At 35.4% G+C, this 14,111-nt stretch overlaps 1 protein-coding gene across 1 annotated transcript; it reads left to right on the top strand.

The window, feature by feature from the left end:
- The first annotated feature begins 6,040 nt into the window (after positions 1-6,040).
- On the top strand, positions 6,041-13,789 carry LOC133205966 (inactive pancreatic lipase-related protein 1-like). Its single transcript, XM_061341873.1, has 6 exons — positions 6,041-6,118; positions 11,346-11,647; positions 11,965-12,196; positions 12,500-12,616; positions 12,700-12,822; positions 13,459-13,789. The coding sequence occupies exons 1-6, from the start codon at positions 6,070-6,072 to the stop codon at positions 13,695-13,697; spliced, it is 1,062 nt and encodes a 353-aa protein (XP_061197857.1). The 5' UTR covers positions 6,041-6,069; the 3' UTR covers positions 13,698-13,789.
- Positions 13,790-14,111: the final 322 nt, after the last annotated feature.

Below are 14,111 nucleotides of genomic sequence, written 5' to 3' on the forward strand. Positions count from 1 at the left end.
TTTTGGTGTCCCGATAGGGCCATTTGCAAAAGTGTAATAGCGCGTTAGGAACAACGCACAAGCGCGAAGTGACAATGCACTAGTGCGTTGTTCACAACACACCGTTGGGCTCACACACAACACGCCGTCACCCATCGCAAACTCTACACAATCTATTGTAAGTAAGCGCGACGGCGTGTTAAGTTGCGTTAGTGTGACGACGTGTTGTGAGTCATCCAGTTTACGCTACGTGCAAAATGTGTGATGAAGAATCTATACTGAAGAAGTAGATTTGCATTTAAACATGTTTAAATAACAAATTAACATAACTCAATACCTTCTTGTTAATAATTCTTTAAAAACATTATGTTTTTAAATACGCTTTTTATTTCTGTCGATGACGCAATCTGTGCGAACTTGGAAAGAATCGTGATCACGTGACGAAAACAATCCCGTCTTTTGTCAGCACCGTATGCCAAGGGTTTATGAGGAGAGTAGCGTATCAGAAACCTTTGGCTAGCGAAGATGATTATTTATTTGTTTATTTATTTGGTTGTTTAACGTCCCTTTGAGAACTGTTCGCACATTGAGACGCCACTTCTCGTCGGTGGAGGGCCCAAATTTAGACCTGTACTCAGCACCCATGGCCTTTGAGCAGAGAGGGATCTTTTTTGTGCCAGCACCTACTGCGAGTCGGAACCTCGGTTTATATGGTCTCATCCGAAGGACCGGTCTCCACGTCGCACAGTGGATTCAAACCCGCGACGTAAGGATCAGCTCTTTGTGCCGCGACTCTAGAGTAAAGCTGTAACCACTGCGCCTTGCGAGCGACCCTATGATAATTAATCTATGTAAATAATGTATTAATGTCAGAGACCAGAACTTATGCAATAGTAAGGTGTCCGTCATCTGTCCATCGGTCTGTCTCTCCTTAATCAATTCTTCAAAACGTTACTCCTCCTACAGTTTTGGTCCAATTTCAATAAAACTTGGTACAGAAGTACATTGAACTAAGGCTAGTTTGTTGGGTATGCCAGGGACTTTAACGACAGCTGAAAACGTGAGATAAGTTGCCTAACAGACGAAGCCCGTTATGCATTTCTAACTGCCGTTAATGTCTCTGGCATACCCAACAAACTACAGACAGTGATTCCTTATATTTACATTTATACGTGAAAGAAAAATATAAATCAAAATACTAATGGAACTTAAAATGCATTCCACGTTAATTTCCATAGTCCCCACCCACTATGACACAATGACAGTCTGGGGAATTGACAGGCATACTTTAAGCACTTGACCTTTCACTTGGCGAAATTTACGTTCTATTGTAAATATCTAGAAAATAACACACTTATCTTTCAAAGAGTTATCACAGAGAAAACAATTGAAAATGTAAATAAAATTATTACACACCAGTACAGCTACAGTCTCGTCAGGACTTCTAGTCTTTCTAAATGTTGAACTACCAGTAAGATTTTAGCTCACCTGGCACGAAGTGGGTTCTATTTTGTTCAAATGAAGGGACATGATCCCTTCAAAGGGAAGATAATCAAGATAGGTAAAAAATATGGCGGGGCATTGAAAAATACGAGGAAGAACCCACTGGACCAGAGAAGATGAAACTTATGTGACACCTCCTAATATAGTGTGGATTCAAATTTGTTCAAATCTTGGCGCTATGGGTAGGGTGGGACAGCAATAGGGGATCAAAGTTTTACATGGGAATATACATATATATAGGAAAAAATCATCTCAATAAAAGTAGGGCCGTGATTAGTGATATTATGATATACAAGCATTATCAGATAGTGAAGATTCATATTTGTTCACTTTGTGGTCACCGGGGGTAGGCTGGGGGCACAATAAGGGATTCAAGTTTTACATGGGAGTATAAAGGGGGAAAATCTTTTAAAATCTTCTCAAGAACAGCAGGGCCATGAATAGTTATATGTAATGCAACCATCATCAGGTATAGTAAAGATTCGTTCAAATTATGGACAATGGGATTACGGGGATAAACTTTTACATAATGCATGTATATATGGGATTTTGTTCTGTTTAATTTTATCCAGAACAAAGCCATATTAATCATATTGATATTAAGAATCCCTATGTGTTCAAGTTTGGTTGTCATAACCATTTACGTCAAGAACAGCAGGACCACGGGGACTCGGGTGATCAATATAGTCCATGAGCCTCTTCTTGCTCGCTGTAGCAAATGATTTTCATTCTTCTCAACAAATGCATCCTGGTAGTGTCCAATTGCTTTATATTAGCAATTCCTCCTAATCACAGACAAATTGCCTCTTCTTTATATGACCCCCTTCCCTCCGTAAACACCAGATCTCCTATCCTAAACATACTAGTATCGTTCAATGTTTTACAAACGAACGATTCTGTTGAACAAAGGTTCTGTCAAACGTCAGCGAAAACACATCGAACAATAGTGTGTAGCTGGACAATAGGGGGGCATGTGACGTCAAAATGCCCTATAAAGACCAAGAAAGCGTGATACTCGTTCACTTTAGGTTGACGGGTGGCGAGAAGAGAAAGGTAAGTATAGCAAGTTTTATATGTTGCTTTTCTCTTTAATGTTGTATAATTGAATTCAGTTATCTTTGATATAAAAAAAAAATTAGTTGGCTTCCATAGTTTATTCTTTAACAAGATAAGTCAGCGATCGAATAAATGTAGTTGTTGTTGGTTTTTTTTCCATTTTAAGAATGAAAGAAATGTATATTCATTTATAGGGCTGTGTATTGAGCAAAATATTTCGATACAATACGGTACGATATTTTATACAGCGATATGCAATATATTGGATTCTTTAACAAGACTATCAAAAAAGTCTTGTAAATCATTTACTGCATATATTTGATAAAAACTAGGAGTTTTATTACCAAATTGGAAGTTCACGTCTCACTGTCTTTACAAAGTACACTTCAAATTCAAACTTTTATTGACTGTAAATTAATATGTTAAAACAGGCATGTAGGAAGCAATTTCAGTTTTGGGGGGCACATGCAGCCATACATTTTCAGTTGAGGGGCACTATCAACTATTTTTTCTATAGTACTCTATATGTCGGCAAAATTGTTGGGGGGGGGAGCCCCCTGTGCCCCCCCCCGGTTCCTACGGCCATGTAAAATATAGTTGTCTTTATATTTTTAATAGTTATTTAAGATGTGCTATCTCCTTAATGATTATTTCATTATTGATCAATTTTAATTCAAAACAGTTAAAAATAACCTTTGGTGACTGAAATTCCCAACTTTTTCAAAGAATTCTAAGAAAAACTGCCTGCCAGATACGTATTGGAAGTTATTTTTTCGATACGATACATTCCGGAATATCGATACGTATTGATTAATCGATATATTGACTCAGCCCTGATACTTAAATCTTGATAGCATTTTGAAATTTAAAAAAAAACAAAAACAAAAAAAAAAAAACAAGAAAAAACTTTTCGTAAACCATTGTTATCATACATCAGATTTATTTTCTACTTAAGTCATGATCAAAAATTTAAATTGGAGACCATTTCACTTATGTGGCGGATAACAAAAGCCACAATACACATGATGTTTATCGTAATATTTGGTGAGCATTCTGAAGCTCATTTAAAGAAATTCTTGATTTACTGGTGTCGGTCTTGTTCCTAAACGTTTTATACAATGGTACAAAAGTGTTCGCTTGATAACTCTGGATCTAAGATCACACGTATCGGAAAATTTTGGTGTAAATTCACCCACAAACAGATCCACGAAAATCATCTAGATCTAGTTTCCAGAACATGTGTCTATAGAAAAATCCTCCTTGATTTAGATTTTACTCATACTTTTTCAATTATGAAACTGAACTAAAAAATCACAAATTTTTAGGTAACTTGGTCTTAAACGCTGAAACTGCGTCTTTATAAAAAATTTCAACAAAAGTTTTTTTTGGCCACCATTTGATCATTTTGATCATATTTTTGCTGGAGTTATTGTTTACTGACAACTTAATTTCTGTGAATAGTCCCAGAACTCAAAAGCAATTCAAGCTTCATGTATGTGGCTAGAATTAAGCGATTTTCCTAGACATTTATCTGTAGCATTAGTAACCAGCTAATGACAGCATACCTCTCCATCTCAACGGATAAACCCCTTATAGAAAAGCGATTGTCTTATTAGAAACATTCATCGTACTTTCATTGGTTTTAAATTTTTAATACAAACTCATTGGAAATTGTTATTTTTGAAACTGAAATTTCTGAGATATTCATTTTCTGGTATATACTTCTTCAAAAATAATACTTGGTTTCGATCATCTACACCTCTTTATTTATTAAATAAAATATGCTTGAAACATTGCGTTGAGTGTTTCCTTTAAAATGTCTTTCTTTTGAAAGTTCTGATTGTTTTCAACAAATACATTGAGAATTCATGCTTTAAAAGAGCTAACTGGTAAGTCAAGATTCCAAAAAAACTGACTCATTTATTCCCGTTTCTTTTTTTTTTTCGCGGGTTCGAATCCCACTGCGGGACGTGGAGACCGATCCTTCAGATGAGGCCGTATAAACCGAGGTCCCGTGTTGCAGTGGGGTCTAAAATTTGCAGCCCTCCCTCGGTAAGTGGTGGCACATCCATATAAGTAAATTCTCGAGAGGGACATTAAACAACAAACAAACATTACCGTTCAGTCACATATCTATAACTAACTAGAATTTTGGCGATGAAGAAAAAAAAAATTCTACGCAATTTTCGCGCCATTGCAGATCTCACTTTGTACCCTGTGTGCTGTGTTTCTTGAAATATGATATCTTCTGTCTTTAAACCTGCGGGATAGTTCGGCGTTTTGTTAATTGAATTATTTAATTTGTAAATTAAAAAAAAATCATCTTTTTTGGCTAAGATCAGAATTCTGACCTTGAGGAACCCGTACAATCCAAAGTTTATAGAAATGACTGAAAAAAGTTGTAAAATGATAAGGGAATGTGAAAGTACATGGGGAAAAGGCTGAAAAAAGTGCTCATAGTTAGAAATAAGTGAAAAATTACTCAACCATAATGAAATTTTATTTGATATGTCAATAAATATCAATGTACGTACACTTGCTGTAAACTCGTCACAGTATGCTATGTACAATCATTAAGTAAGTCTTTATAAAATAGCGTGCAAACACCAAAGAAGGAAAAATTGACAAATTTTCACGCATTTTCATACTTTTTTCCGATACCAGTGGGTCTATTCTCCATTTCTTCAAAATATTTGTAAAAAAAAAAAAAAAAAAAAGTACATGTAAATCCCCGCATACACCGCTAATATTCATTTCCAACCCTTTTTAAACCCTAAATTAATCCAAATATCAATTTGACGTCTATATGATTTAGCATTAATAGACATGTTTTATGCCTCCATGTTCACCCAAATGTAATAATAAGTAATGCACAGAGGCTCCAATAAAGTTTGGATTCAGAGTAAACTGAACTTGACGCAGTATTTGTTCCTTATTCACAAAATTAAAATATGTACACAAGGTGAATGTTTTGCTTTAAAAACATTTGAAAATAAATATTTGTGAACAACATAATATGATAATGTCTTTTCATTATTCCAGTATTTTGAAGATCAATAGCAAATTTTCAAATATGGACATACAATTAAAAGCTGAACATGGCTCATAAATAGGCATACGCCATATTAGTTTCCCTATTCCTATATCAGCACCGGAGTATTTAAACCCTTCGCATTCGATCGTTACACATGATTGCTTTTAGCTGGTCGATACGGCGTGTAGTACATGTATATCCCACGTTGTCCTTTTTGTTAATGTTTTATTTCATTGAACGTGCATTTGTGTTTAGTTCACTTTGTAATTCATTGACCTGTGCAGTTGATATCGGATATCTTTTGATAACTTTTTTTCCTGACGAGGCAGAGGCATACAGAAGTCATTTTTGTAGCGCCCAAGTATCAGCGTCAAAATGACGGAGACGTGAGCTCCGGTAATATCCGTGAAGCAAAATACATTGAACTGTGAACAAAGCTGAGGCTAAGTTTGTTTTCTTTTCAGCTGTTCATTGATACACTTGTTCCAAATTCGTCCATGATGTTGAAAAGCATAACACTTCTGCTCCTGCTTTCATCCACCCAAGGTAATATATATAAAGCACATTTTACAACTCTGAAACTAACAAAACTGCCCTAAAGTAAAGAAATATTAATATAGAAAGCACAAAGAAATTCACTTTTACAAGGATACCCACTTCCGCCCCAACCCGGGGTTGAACTCTCGACTTACGGAATCTGTCTCCTAGCAGTACAGGAATTCTCGCGGCGCTGTCCTACACTACACGGTCATTGAGAATGGAACTGATATAGTTATCGGTAACGATCCTCTAATAAAATAAATGTTCAAATAACTGTATCTCAGTTCCATTCTCAATGACCGTGTAGTGCAGGACAGCGCCGCGAGAATTCCATCGGCATCGAAGCAAGTTTTTGACTTTCCTAGATGGCCGAGCGGTCTAGCACGCTGTTCCTGTACTGCTAGGAGACAGATTCCGTAGGTCGAGAGTTCAACCCCGGGTTGGGGCGGAAGTGGGTATCCTTGTAAAAGTGAATATCTTTGTGCTTTATATATATATATATATATATATATATATATATATATATATATATATATATATATATATATATATATATATGTATGTATGTATGTATGTATGTATGTATGTATGTATGTATGTATAAACTGTAAATCATTTTTTTAATCGCGGGAACTTTATTTTCGCGTACTTACGTGAGTCTGTCTGCTCGCGAAATTTTATTCTTGCGTATATTTGTTTTGTTATTAAAGGATTATATACATTACAGTACTCACAACAGCTCGCGACAATGTTATCTCGCTTATGTATATACTAGATAGCAATAGCGCGAAAATATAGTGATATATATATATATATATATATATATATATATATATATATATATATATATATATATATATATATATATATATTAGGGATGTCAACGAGTACCCGGTTAACCGGGTACTCGATCGAACGTCCGAGTATCGAATACTGAAAATGGTACTCGGTTACTCGGATGTGTATTTTTATAATATATATTTTTATCAAAAACTTATCAAAAAATAACTTAAATATGCATTCGGGTAATTAGCGTGTAGTCATCTACATATTTAAACACCCGTTATCGCCTATGGCTGTGTATATACAGTAATTAGTGACCAATCACCCAGCCGTTCTCACCTATTATGGTCCTTAATTTTTGGATGGCTTCAATTCCTGTTTTTCAGTGAACATCGTTTAATATGGTCTATTATCTTCAAATCATTTTTAAATTATTTAGTTAATATACGGCAGCGACATCAGACATACATAGAAATGCCACTACCCACTTCAAAATAAGTAAAGATTCAAAAAAAATGTTTAAAGTCAGTTTCCATAGTAAGTTTAGTGTATACGGGGGGAAACAACCAACATATGATAAAATATTAGACTAGCGATCCAAACAACGTCCTCTCCTTCTTGATGAAATATATCCTAAACAAGACCTGTAAACCATTTGTAATTTTTGATGTATTAATTGAGTATTTGTGTTTATTTAATAAATGAATTTAGAACCAAAAATCATTTCCGTTGGACTCCATGTTTATATACATTCATAAAACGTGATAAAAACAGTTTTGGGGTTTAACAAATTAACAATTAAAAATTAACAAACTTATATTTACATTTTTACCGAGTACCCGGGTACTCGATCGGAAAAACGTCCAGGTAACCGATTATCAAAAATTGACCGATTTGACATCCCTAATATATATATATATATATATATATATATATATATATATATATATATATATATATATATATATATATATATATATATATATATATATATATATATATATATATACTTTTCAAAAAAAGAAACGCATAATAGGAATAATACCCTGCAAAAAAAATGTAAGATAGTTTTGTGATACAATTTGTTTTAGATGGATATGATTCATTCGAGTAAAATGCGTTTTTTTTTTTTTTACGTAATTGTTAAATGTACAGCTATTCTACAAATCTCACAGACAAAAAGACCTGATTTTGAAAAATGCTAAAAAAAAAAATTCTTAATTTTCATTTGTTGGTTTTTGATGAAATTGCTTCAGGAACCAAAGGGCTATCAAAAGCTAGGGTTCTCGAGATTTTGATTATGGTTTTATCTGAAAATTGACTCTATTTGAAAATGCTGCTTCTGAATGTTGCATATCACAAAAAGGAAAATGGGCGACTGGAAGCAGCTGTACCACAGTCTACAATTGCAAGAGGTTTTAATGTTACGCACAACACCATATTTAACCTATAAAACATATACCATTAACATGGAACACCCAATGTTCGCCAAAAATATGGCAGACCACACGTAACATCAGCAGCACAGGATCGCTTTAGTGGTTTACTTAATTTTCATGAATGTTTCACAATGACGTCATCTACAGCATTAGCTATCCCTGAACTGCACAGAACACCTAACAAGACCATTTGCATTTGATTATGGAATGCTGGAATTATTGCCAGAGGATTATTCATGCCATTGTTCTAACCACACAACACCGCAAATATTGACTTCAAAGATGTCAGATCAACAGAGTATGGCCACAGCAACACCGCTGAACATTTTCTTTAAGCTACTATTCCAGAATGTTTATCGCAAAGCCTGTTATAAGTTTAAGAGTGCATAAGCTTCGTAATGAACGTTTTACAGAAAACTGCCTGCAGGACGTAGACAGATTTGGTGGTGGTAGTGTAATGATATGAAAAACGGTATTACATAAAAGTAAGACGGATTTGGTTCATATTCAAAGGACTTTGATGGAAAAAGGTACTCTAACGATGTTTTACTTGCACATTCCTTTCCAATATTGCAGCATCCTGCAGCCGTATTTCAATCTGACAATACACGGCCACATACGGTTCGTTTGACAATCGCACTCTTGCAAAGTTACAGCAACCAGTTTCTGCCATGGTTATCTAAATCGCCATATTTAGACCCAATTGAGCATGCATCGGACAAAATGGATTGGCATGCTTTGCAAAAGACAATCGCGTGCCCAGACTCTGCAACAAATGATCAAAGCTCTATATTTACAGTTGGAGAGTATTCCTATACATTTTTATTACACTCATTTGCTCCCATTAGATGCCGTTTTAGGCTATCGTTTGTGCCCGGGGAGGGGGGGGCATACAAGATATTGATCTTTAATGACCTTGAACTGTCCCTGATTTTAAAATTCTTGAGTAATTATGACATTTAGATATGTAGACATATTGTTAACCACATTTCTTTATTGTCGATACATGATTTTACTACATAATCTTTACGTTCAATGTGTCACTAAAATTCTACTATGCGTTTCTTTTTTTGAAGAGTATTTATATATACACATGTATGTGTATCAGTTGTAAAGTTTGCTCCAAACAGTATATTGGTGAAAAGATCTCCGCAGGAGAGTCAATAATATACAATTATTGCTGGTTTTTGAGGTTAATACGATGATTTAGACACCTGAGGAGTACAATATTCACCGAGCCCGAAGGGCGAGGTGAATATTTTAACTTCGAAGGTGGCTAAATCATCGTATTGACCGAAAAACAGCAATAATTGTTTTATTATATGATTCAGTGATTAAATGACACACACTCATTAAGCAATCCATGCCATCTTACTTGTTCACATCTACTGAAGTACTTGCCGAACATAATGAGAGAAACGGGGTTAAAAAACAAGCAGTTGTATTATTTTGGAATTTTTAATTCTAGTTTAGGTTCAGTGTAGAAGAAATAAATGTCAGGCACATATATAGGATTGATTTTGAAAAAGGGGACATTAAAAGAAAAAAAATGACAACTTACCTGAAAACAAACCTTTGACTAGCCCCCCCCCCCCCCCTCAAGGAAAAGAATTCTCCCAACTCAAAATTTTATTTAGTGGGATGTAAAGGTCCATAAATGCGGGGAGGGGGGCTTTCATTGACTTTTTTTTACCCTTAAAATTTAAACTAAAACTTTACATTCTGAAAAGGTGGGGACAGGGGCACTCGATCTCCTACAACCCCCCCCCCCCTTCACCCAAGAATTTATGTGCCTTAATGTTGTGTTCATATATATGAGTGGAAGTCAGGTGCAAGTGAAATAACTTTCCAAAACTATTTGCATCAATTTGGATTTCCCTATCTATATTTTTGGTCCAATGTAGAATAAATAATTCCTTATATTGACCTGGAAGGTCAATATAACGTAGTATTTTTCTAACATTGTTGGATCTCAGCCAATCAGAGAGATGGGAATTATTCAATCATATAATAATCACCCTTCTACCATTAGGACCAAAAAACTCAATGAACCCGTTGGAGAACATTTCAACCTTAAAGGTCACAAATGGAAGGACAGGACAGTAGTGGTTATTGACGATAATCCAAGATGGACAGACGCTCAGAGAAGAGGCAAGGAAAAGTTCTGGATGCACAGGCTCAAGTCATTTCGCCCTAATGGTATTAAAAAACTAAATGACTTCACCAGGATGAATGTGAATTAGACCCAATCCCAGATTGTAACAAACAAGTTAATTCTCTCTATACAGTGTAAATTTTACCGTTAATTCGCAATAGCAATTCTGGAACAGCCTACGCAAATATTTATAATTTACATTTTTGTTTATTTCTTTTATCCGATTTCCAAATTTATAATATATCCAAATTCATATTTTAAAATTGCTCTTCCATATTATATTTCTTTTGTTTCTTTTTATCATGTATAGTTACGCTATTTTGAGAGAATAAGACGGTGTACGATTTACTACATGATCGTAATTTATTAGCGATAATTAATTCGTTCAATTGTTTTAATCGCACTTCACCAGAGTACACCCGATAGACCGGACGCAATTCATAGCGCTCCGGATTTCTTTCTTCACAACTGTTTATAAACTTCAAATAAAACATGTAACAATGTAAATATTTAGTGTTTGGTAGTTTAGTAGTGGTGCTAGTTGTTTTTTGTTTCTCTGTTTCCTTTGTTTTTATGACTTCTTAACTTTTTTCTTTGTCCTGAGGAAGTGACAGGTCGTCCCGAAATTTTGACAATTTTTATTGTTCGTGTCGTTGGTCATTTTTAGTGCTTATATATATATATATATATATATATATATATATATATATATATATATATATATATATATATATATATATATATATATATATATATATATATATATATGCATGTGTGTGTGTAAGGGTAAGTGTGTTCAATGTTAATATCTTTGTATTTCACATTCTTGATCTGATAAAACAATCTTTTCTTCTAGGATGGTGGCTAATAAAACCAAAGAAAGTTTGTTACACACACATAGGGTGTTTCAGCAACGCCAAGCCGTTCAACAATGCCCATGGAACCTTGCCCCAGTCTCCGAGTAAGATTGAGACTACATTCAGCCTGTACACCAGACAGAACAAAGATACTGCCCAGATCCTGGATCCATATAATACAAACACCCTCTCCAATTCCAGCTTTGATTCAAATCTACCGACTATTTTTATCACCCATGGATACAAAGACACGGCCAAATCTGGTTGGCCACTGCAAATGAAAGACGCTTTTCTAGAAAAGGTTGGTAAATTTCTAGAAAGAAAACTTTTGTCTATGTTAGTGTAATAATAGGTACAATCTGTTAATCTGAAATAACATATGTTAGAAATAATAGCATACTCTGAATTAAAATTGAAACTGTACACATTTACTCATTTTAGTGCATAAAAAATTTAGCGCCAAAGTAGGTCATGTGAATTAGCGCATCATAGGATAAAGTATAGTATAAATTCCACTAAATAGGTAAATAAAGCATATGTTTCCTATCGTCATAATTTCTTTATTTCACTGTCATTGTCTTTGCTTTAAAAACGTAATAAAAATGTAGTCTCTTTAAGGGAGACATGAATGTGATAGCTGTTGACTGGTCAAAGGGCACCAAAAAAAGAATTTATCGTCAGTCTGCCGCCAATACTCGAGTGGTTGGGGCCACCATTGGGAACATGATAAAGGCTCTACGAGACAATTTCAGCTTACCTCTGGGACAGGTCCATCTTGTTGGTCACAGTCTCGGTGCCCAAATCATGGGGTACGCCGGAGACTGGGTACAGGGGGTTGGCAGAATCACGGGTATGTAATATACTTTCGGTTGCTGCAGATTCTTCGAATATGCTCCGTCTTCCATATACTAGTATCATATTGCGATGAAGATGTTTTAAAGTGTTTTAAAACCATCCCTTGATTTCTAATTAAGTTAAAGTGCATCAATCTCTTTTCTAAGGATATAAATATTCATGTTATATTAAAGTAGATTTGAAGTTGACCAATCTCTCATGATATGGGAGCTCTATTTTTCCTTTTTCACAAATAAATAAATAAATAAATGTACCAATGACTATAAGGATAAAATGAGATATTGGTCTTGAATTTTAGGACTAGATCCAGCTGGCTTATATTTTGAAAAATTTGACACCAAAGTTAAACTGGATCCCTCCGACGCCCTTTTTGTTGACGTCATCCACACCGATGGGGCCTCTCTGATGGAACTGGGTAAGTAACAAATCTGACAAAATTTAAGAAGAGAGAGCGTATGAAATTGTTGGCTAATTTGGTCTTAATTTTTTGTGTCATAGCTTTTGGAATCAGGACACCGAATGGACATGTTGATTTCTATCCAAACGGGGGCACAAGACAACCTGGATGCAAGCGCGATCTGTGGACCAATATCGTGAACTTCTTCAAGGGAAAGTTTGGATGTATGTATATCTGTTTCTCTTTAACAGGCTTTGTGAAGTTTGCTACTGCATGTTTGTTCTGAACATCAAAACAGGGATATAGCGAACACGATGATAATGAATTCATGCGAATCGACTTTCATTCCCTGTAGTTTTAAAACGCATGCATTTAAGGGATAGGCATTTCGTTTATAACGATTCAAAATTCTTCGTCCTTGGCACTTTGCTATAAGTACGTTTAACTGCATCATCACAACGTCAAGGCTCCTGAGTCAACTCGTTGTCGTTGGACCCCTGACAAATTTCATTCGGTATTCTACGGGCTTGCTTCTCTGGAAAGCACCAATGAGAACGGGCTTTCATAAGTTGATATAAAACAGAAAGTAAGCAGCTGACACCTCATCGCACACGTTACAGATTGTTTGTCACCGAAAGCCCCGAAAGACATCACTGCAGTCAGCCCGAGTTGAATCACGACCCCTGACGTTGTGAAGATACTTTTACTTTATATAAAATCCTTCGTTCCTTCAATGACTTCACATTCAACTACCACATACAAAAAAATGTTTCCAGTGTATTGTGCTAATTTTGCAGTATTTAGTGGCCATATTTCAAAATTGATGTGCTCTCATGATAACTAACTTTTTTTTTTCAAAGGGATTTCTGCAAACATATCCTGCAGCCACATGAGGGCGATATTCTACTTCATCGAGTCAATCATATCCTCTTGTGAATTTAAGGCGTTCCCATGTACATCGTATTGGAACTTCTATCGTGGAAGTTGCATATCATGTGCAAATGGCTGCAATAGAATGGGTTACCATGTCGATAAGAGTGTTCATGGTAAATTTTACCTCCAAACAAATGCCGCTCCTCCCTTCTGCAAAAGGCACTGAGACTGCAGTTCGACATATCTGCTTTTCATTTTCCCATGTTTCATGGGTTTTTGTTTAGATGGATAAAATAAAATACATTTATAAAAATATGATTTTGTCTTATGTTCTTCAAGTGAAAACCAAGCAGGGAGCTTGAAATTTTTGTGTTGCCTGCAAAGCAGAGCGACGCTTAGGAATCATTTTGCCCGGCGTCTATCTGTCTGTCCGTCCGTCCGTCTTCACACCTTTTGTCTTGAGAATGTTTTAACAGGGTAGGGATTTAATACTCGGCCTATATATTGCGTGGAAGAATGGCTTAAAATACCAAGGTTACCGACCTCGTGACCTTGACCTACTTTTCAAAATGCGCTATAGTGCCCGGCCAACAGACACATATTCTTTGACTCTTTAGAGGTAAGTTTGTGCTATTTGGCA

The sequence above is a fragment of the Saccostrea echinata genome, unplaced genomic scaffold (assembly GCF_033153115.1).
Source record: "Saccostrea echinata isolate AGI-Se365-2 ecotype Australia unplaced genomic scaffold, CSIRO_AGI_Sech_v1 ptg000054l, whole genome shotgun sequence".
In the NCBI taxonomy this organism is placed as follows: domain Eukaryota; kingdom Metazoa; phylum Mollusca; class Bivalvia; order Ostreida; family Ostreidae; genus Saccostrea; species Saccostrea echinata.

What these genes read in the sequence shown, in the direction of transcription:
- LOC133205966 (XM_061341873.1), top strand. Translation starts at nt 6,070, where the DNA reads ATGATGTTGAAAAGCATAACACTTCTGCTCCTGCTTTCATCCACCCAA. An exon ending in GGGGGTTGGCAGAATCACGG is followed by an intron (nt 12,197 to 12,499) that starts GTATGTAATATA and finishes CTTGAATTTTAG; the next exon opens with GACTAGATCCAGCTGGCTTA. An exon ending in CTTCAAGGGAAAGTTTGGAT is followed by an intron (nt 12,823 to 13,458) that starts GTATGTATATCT and finishes TTTTTTTCAAAG; the next exon opens with GGATTTCTGCAAACATATCC.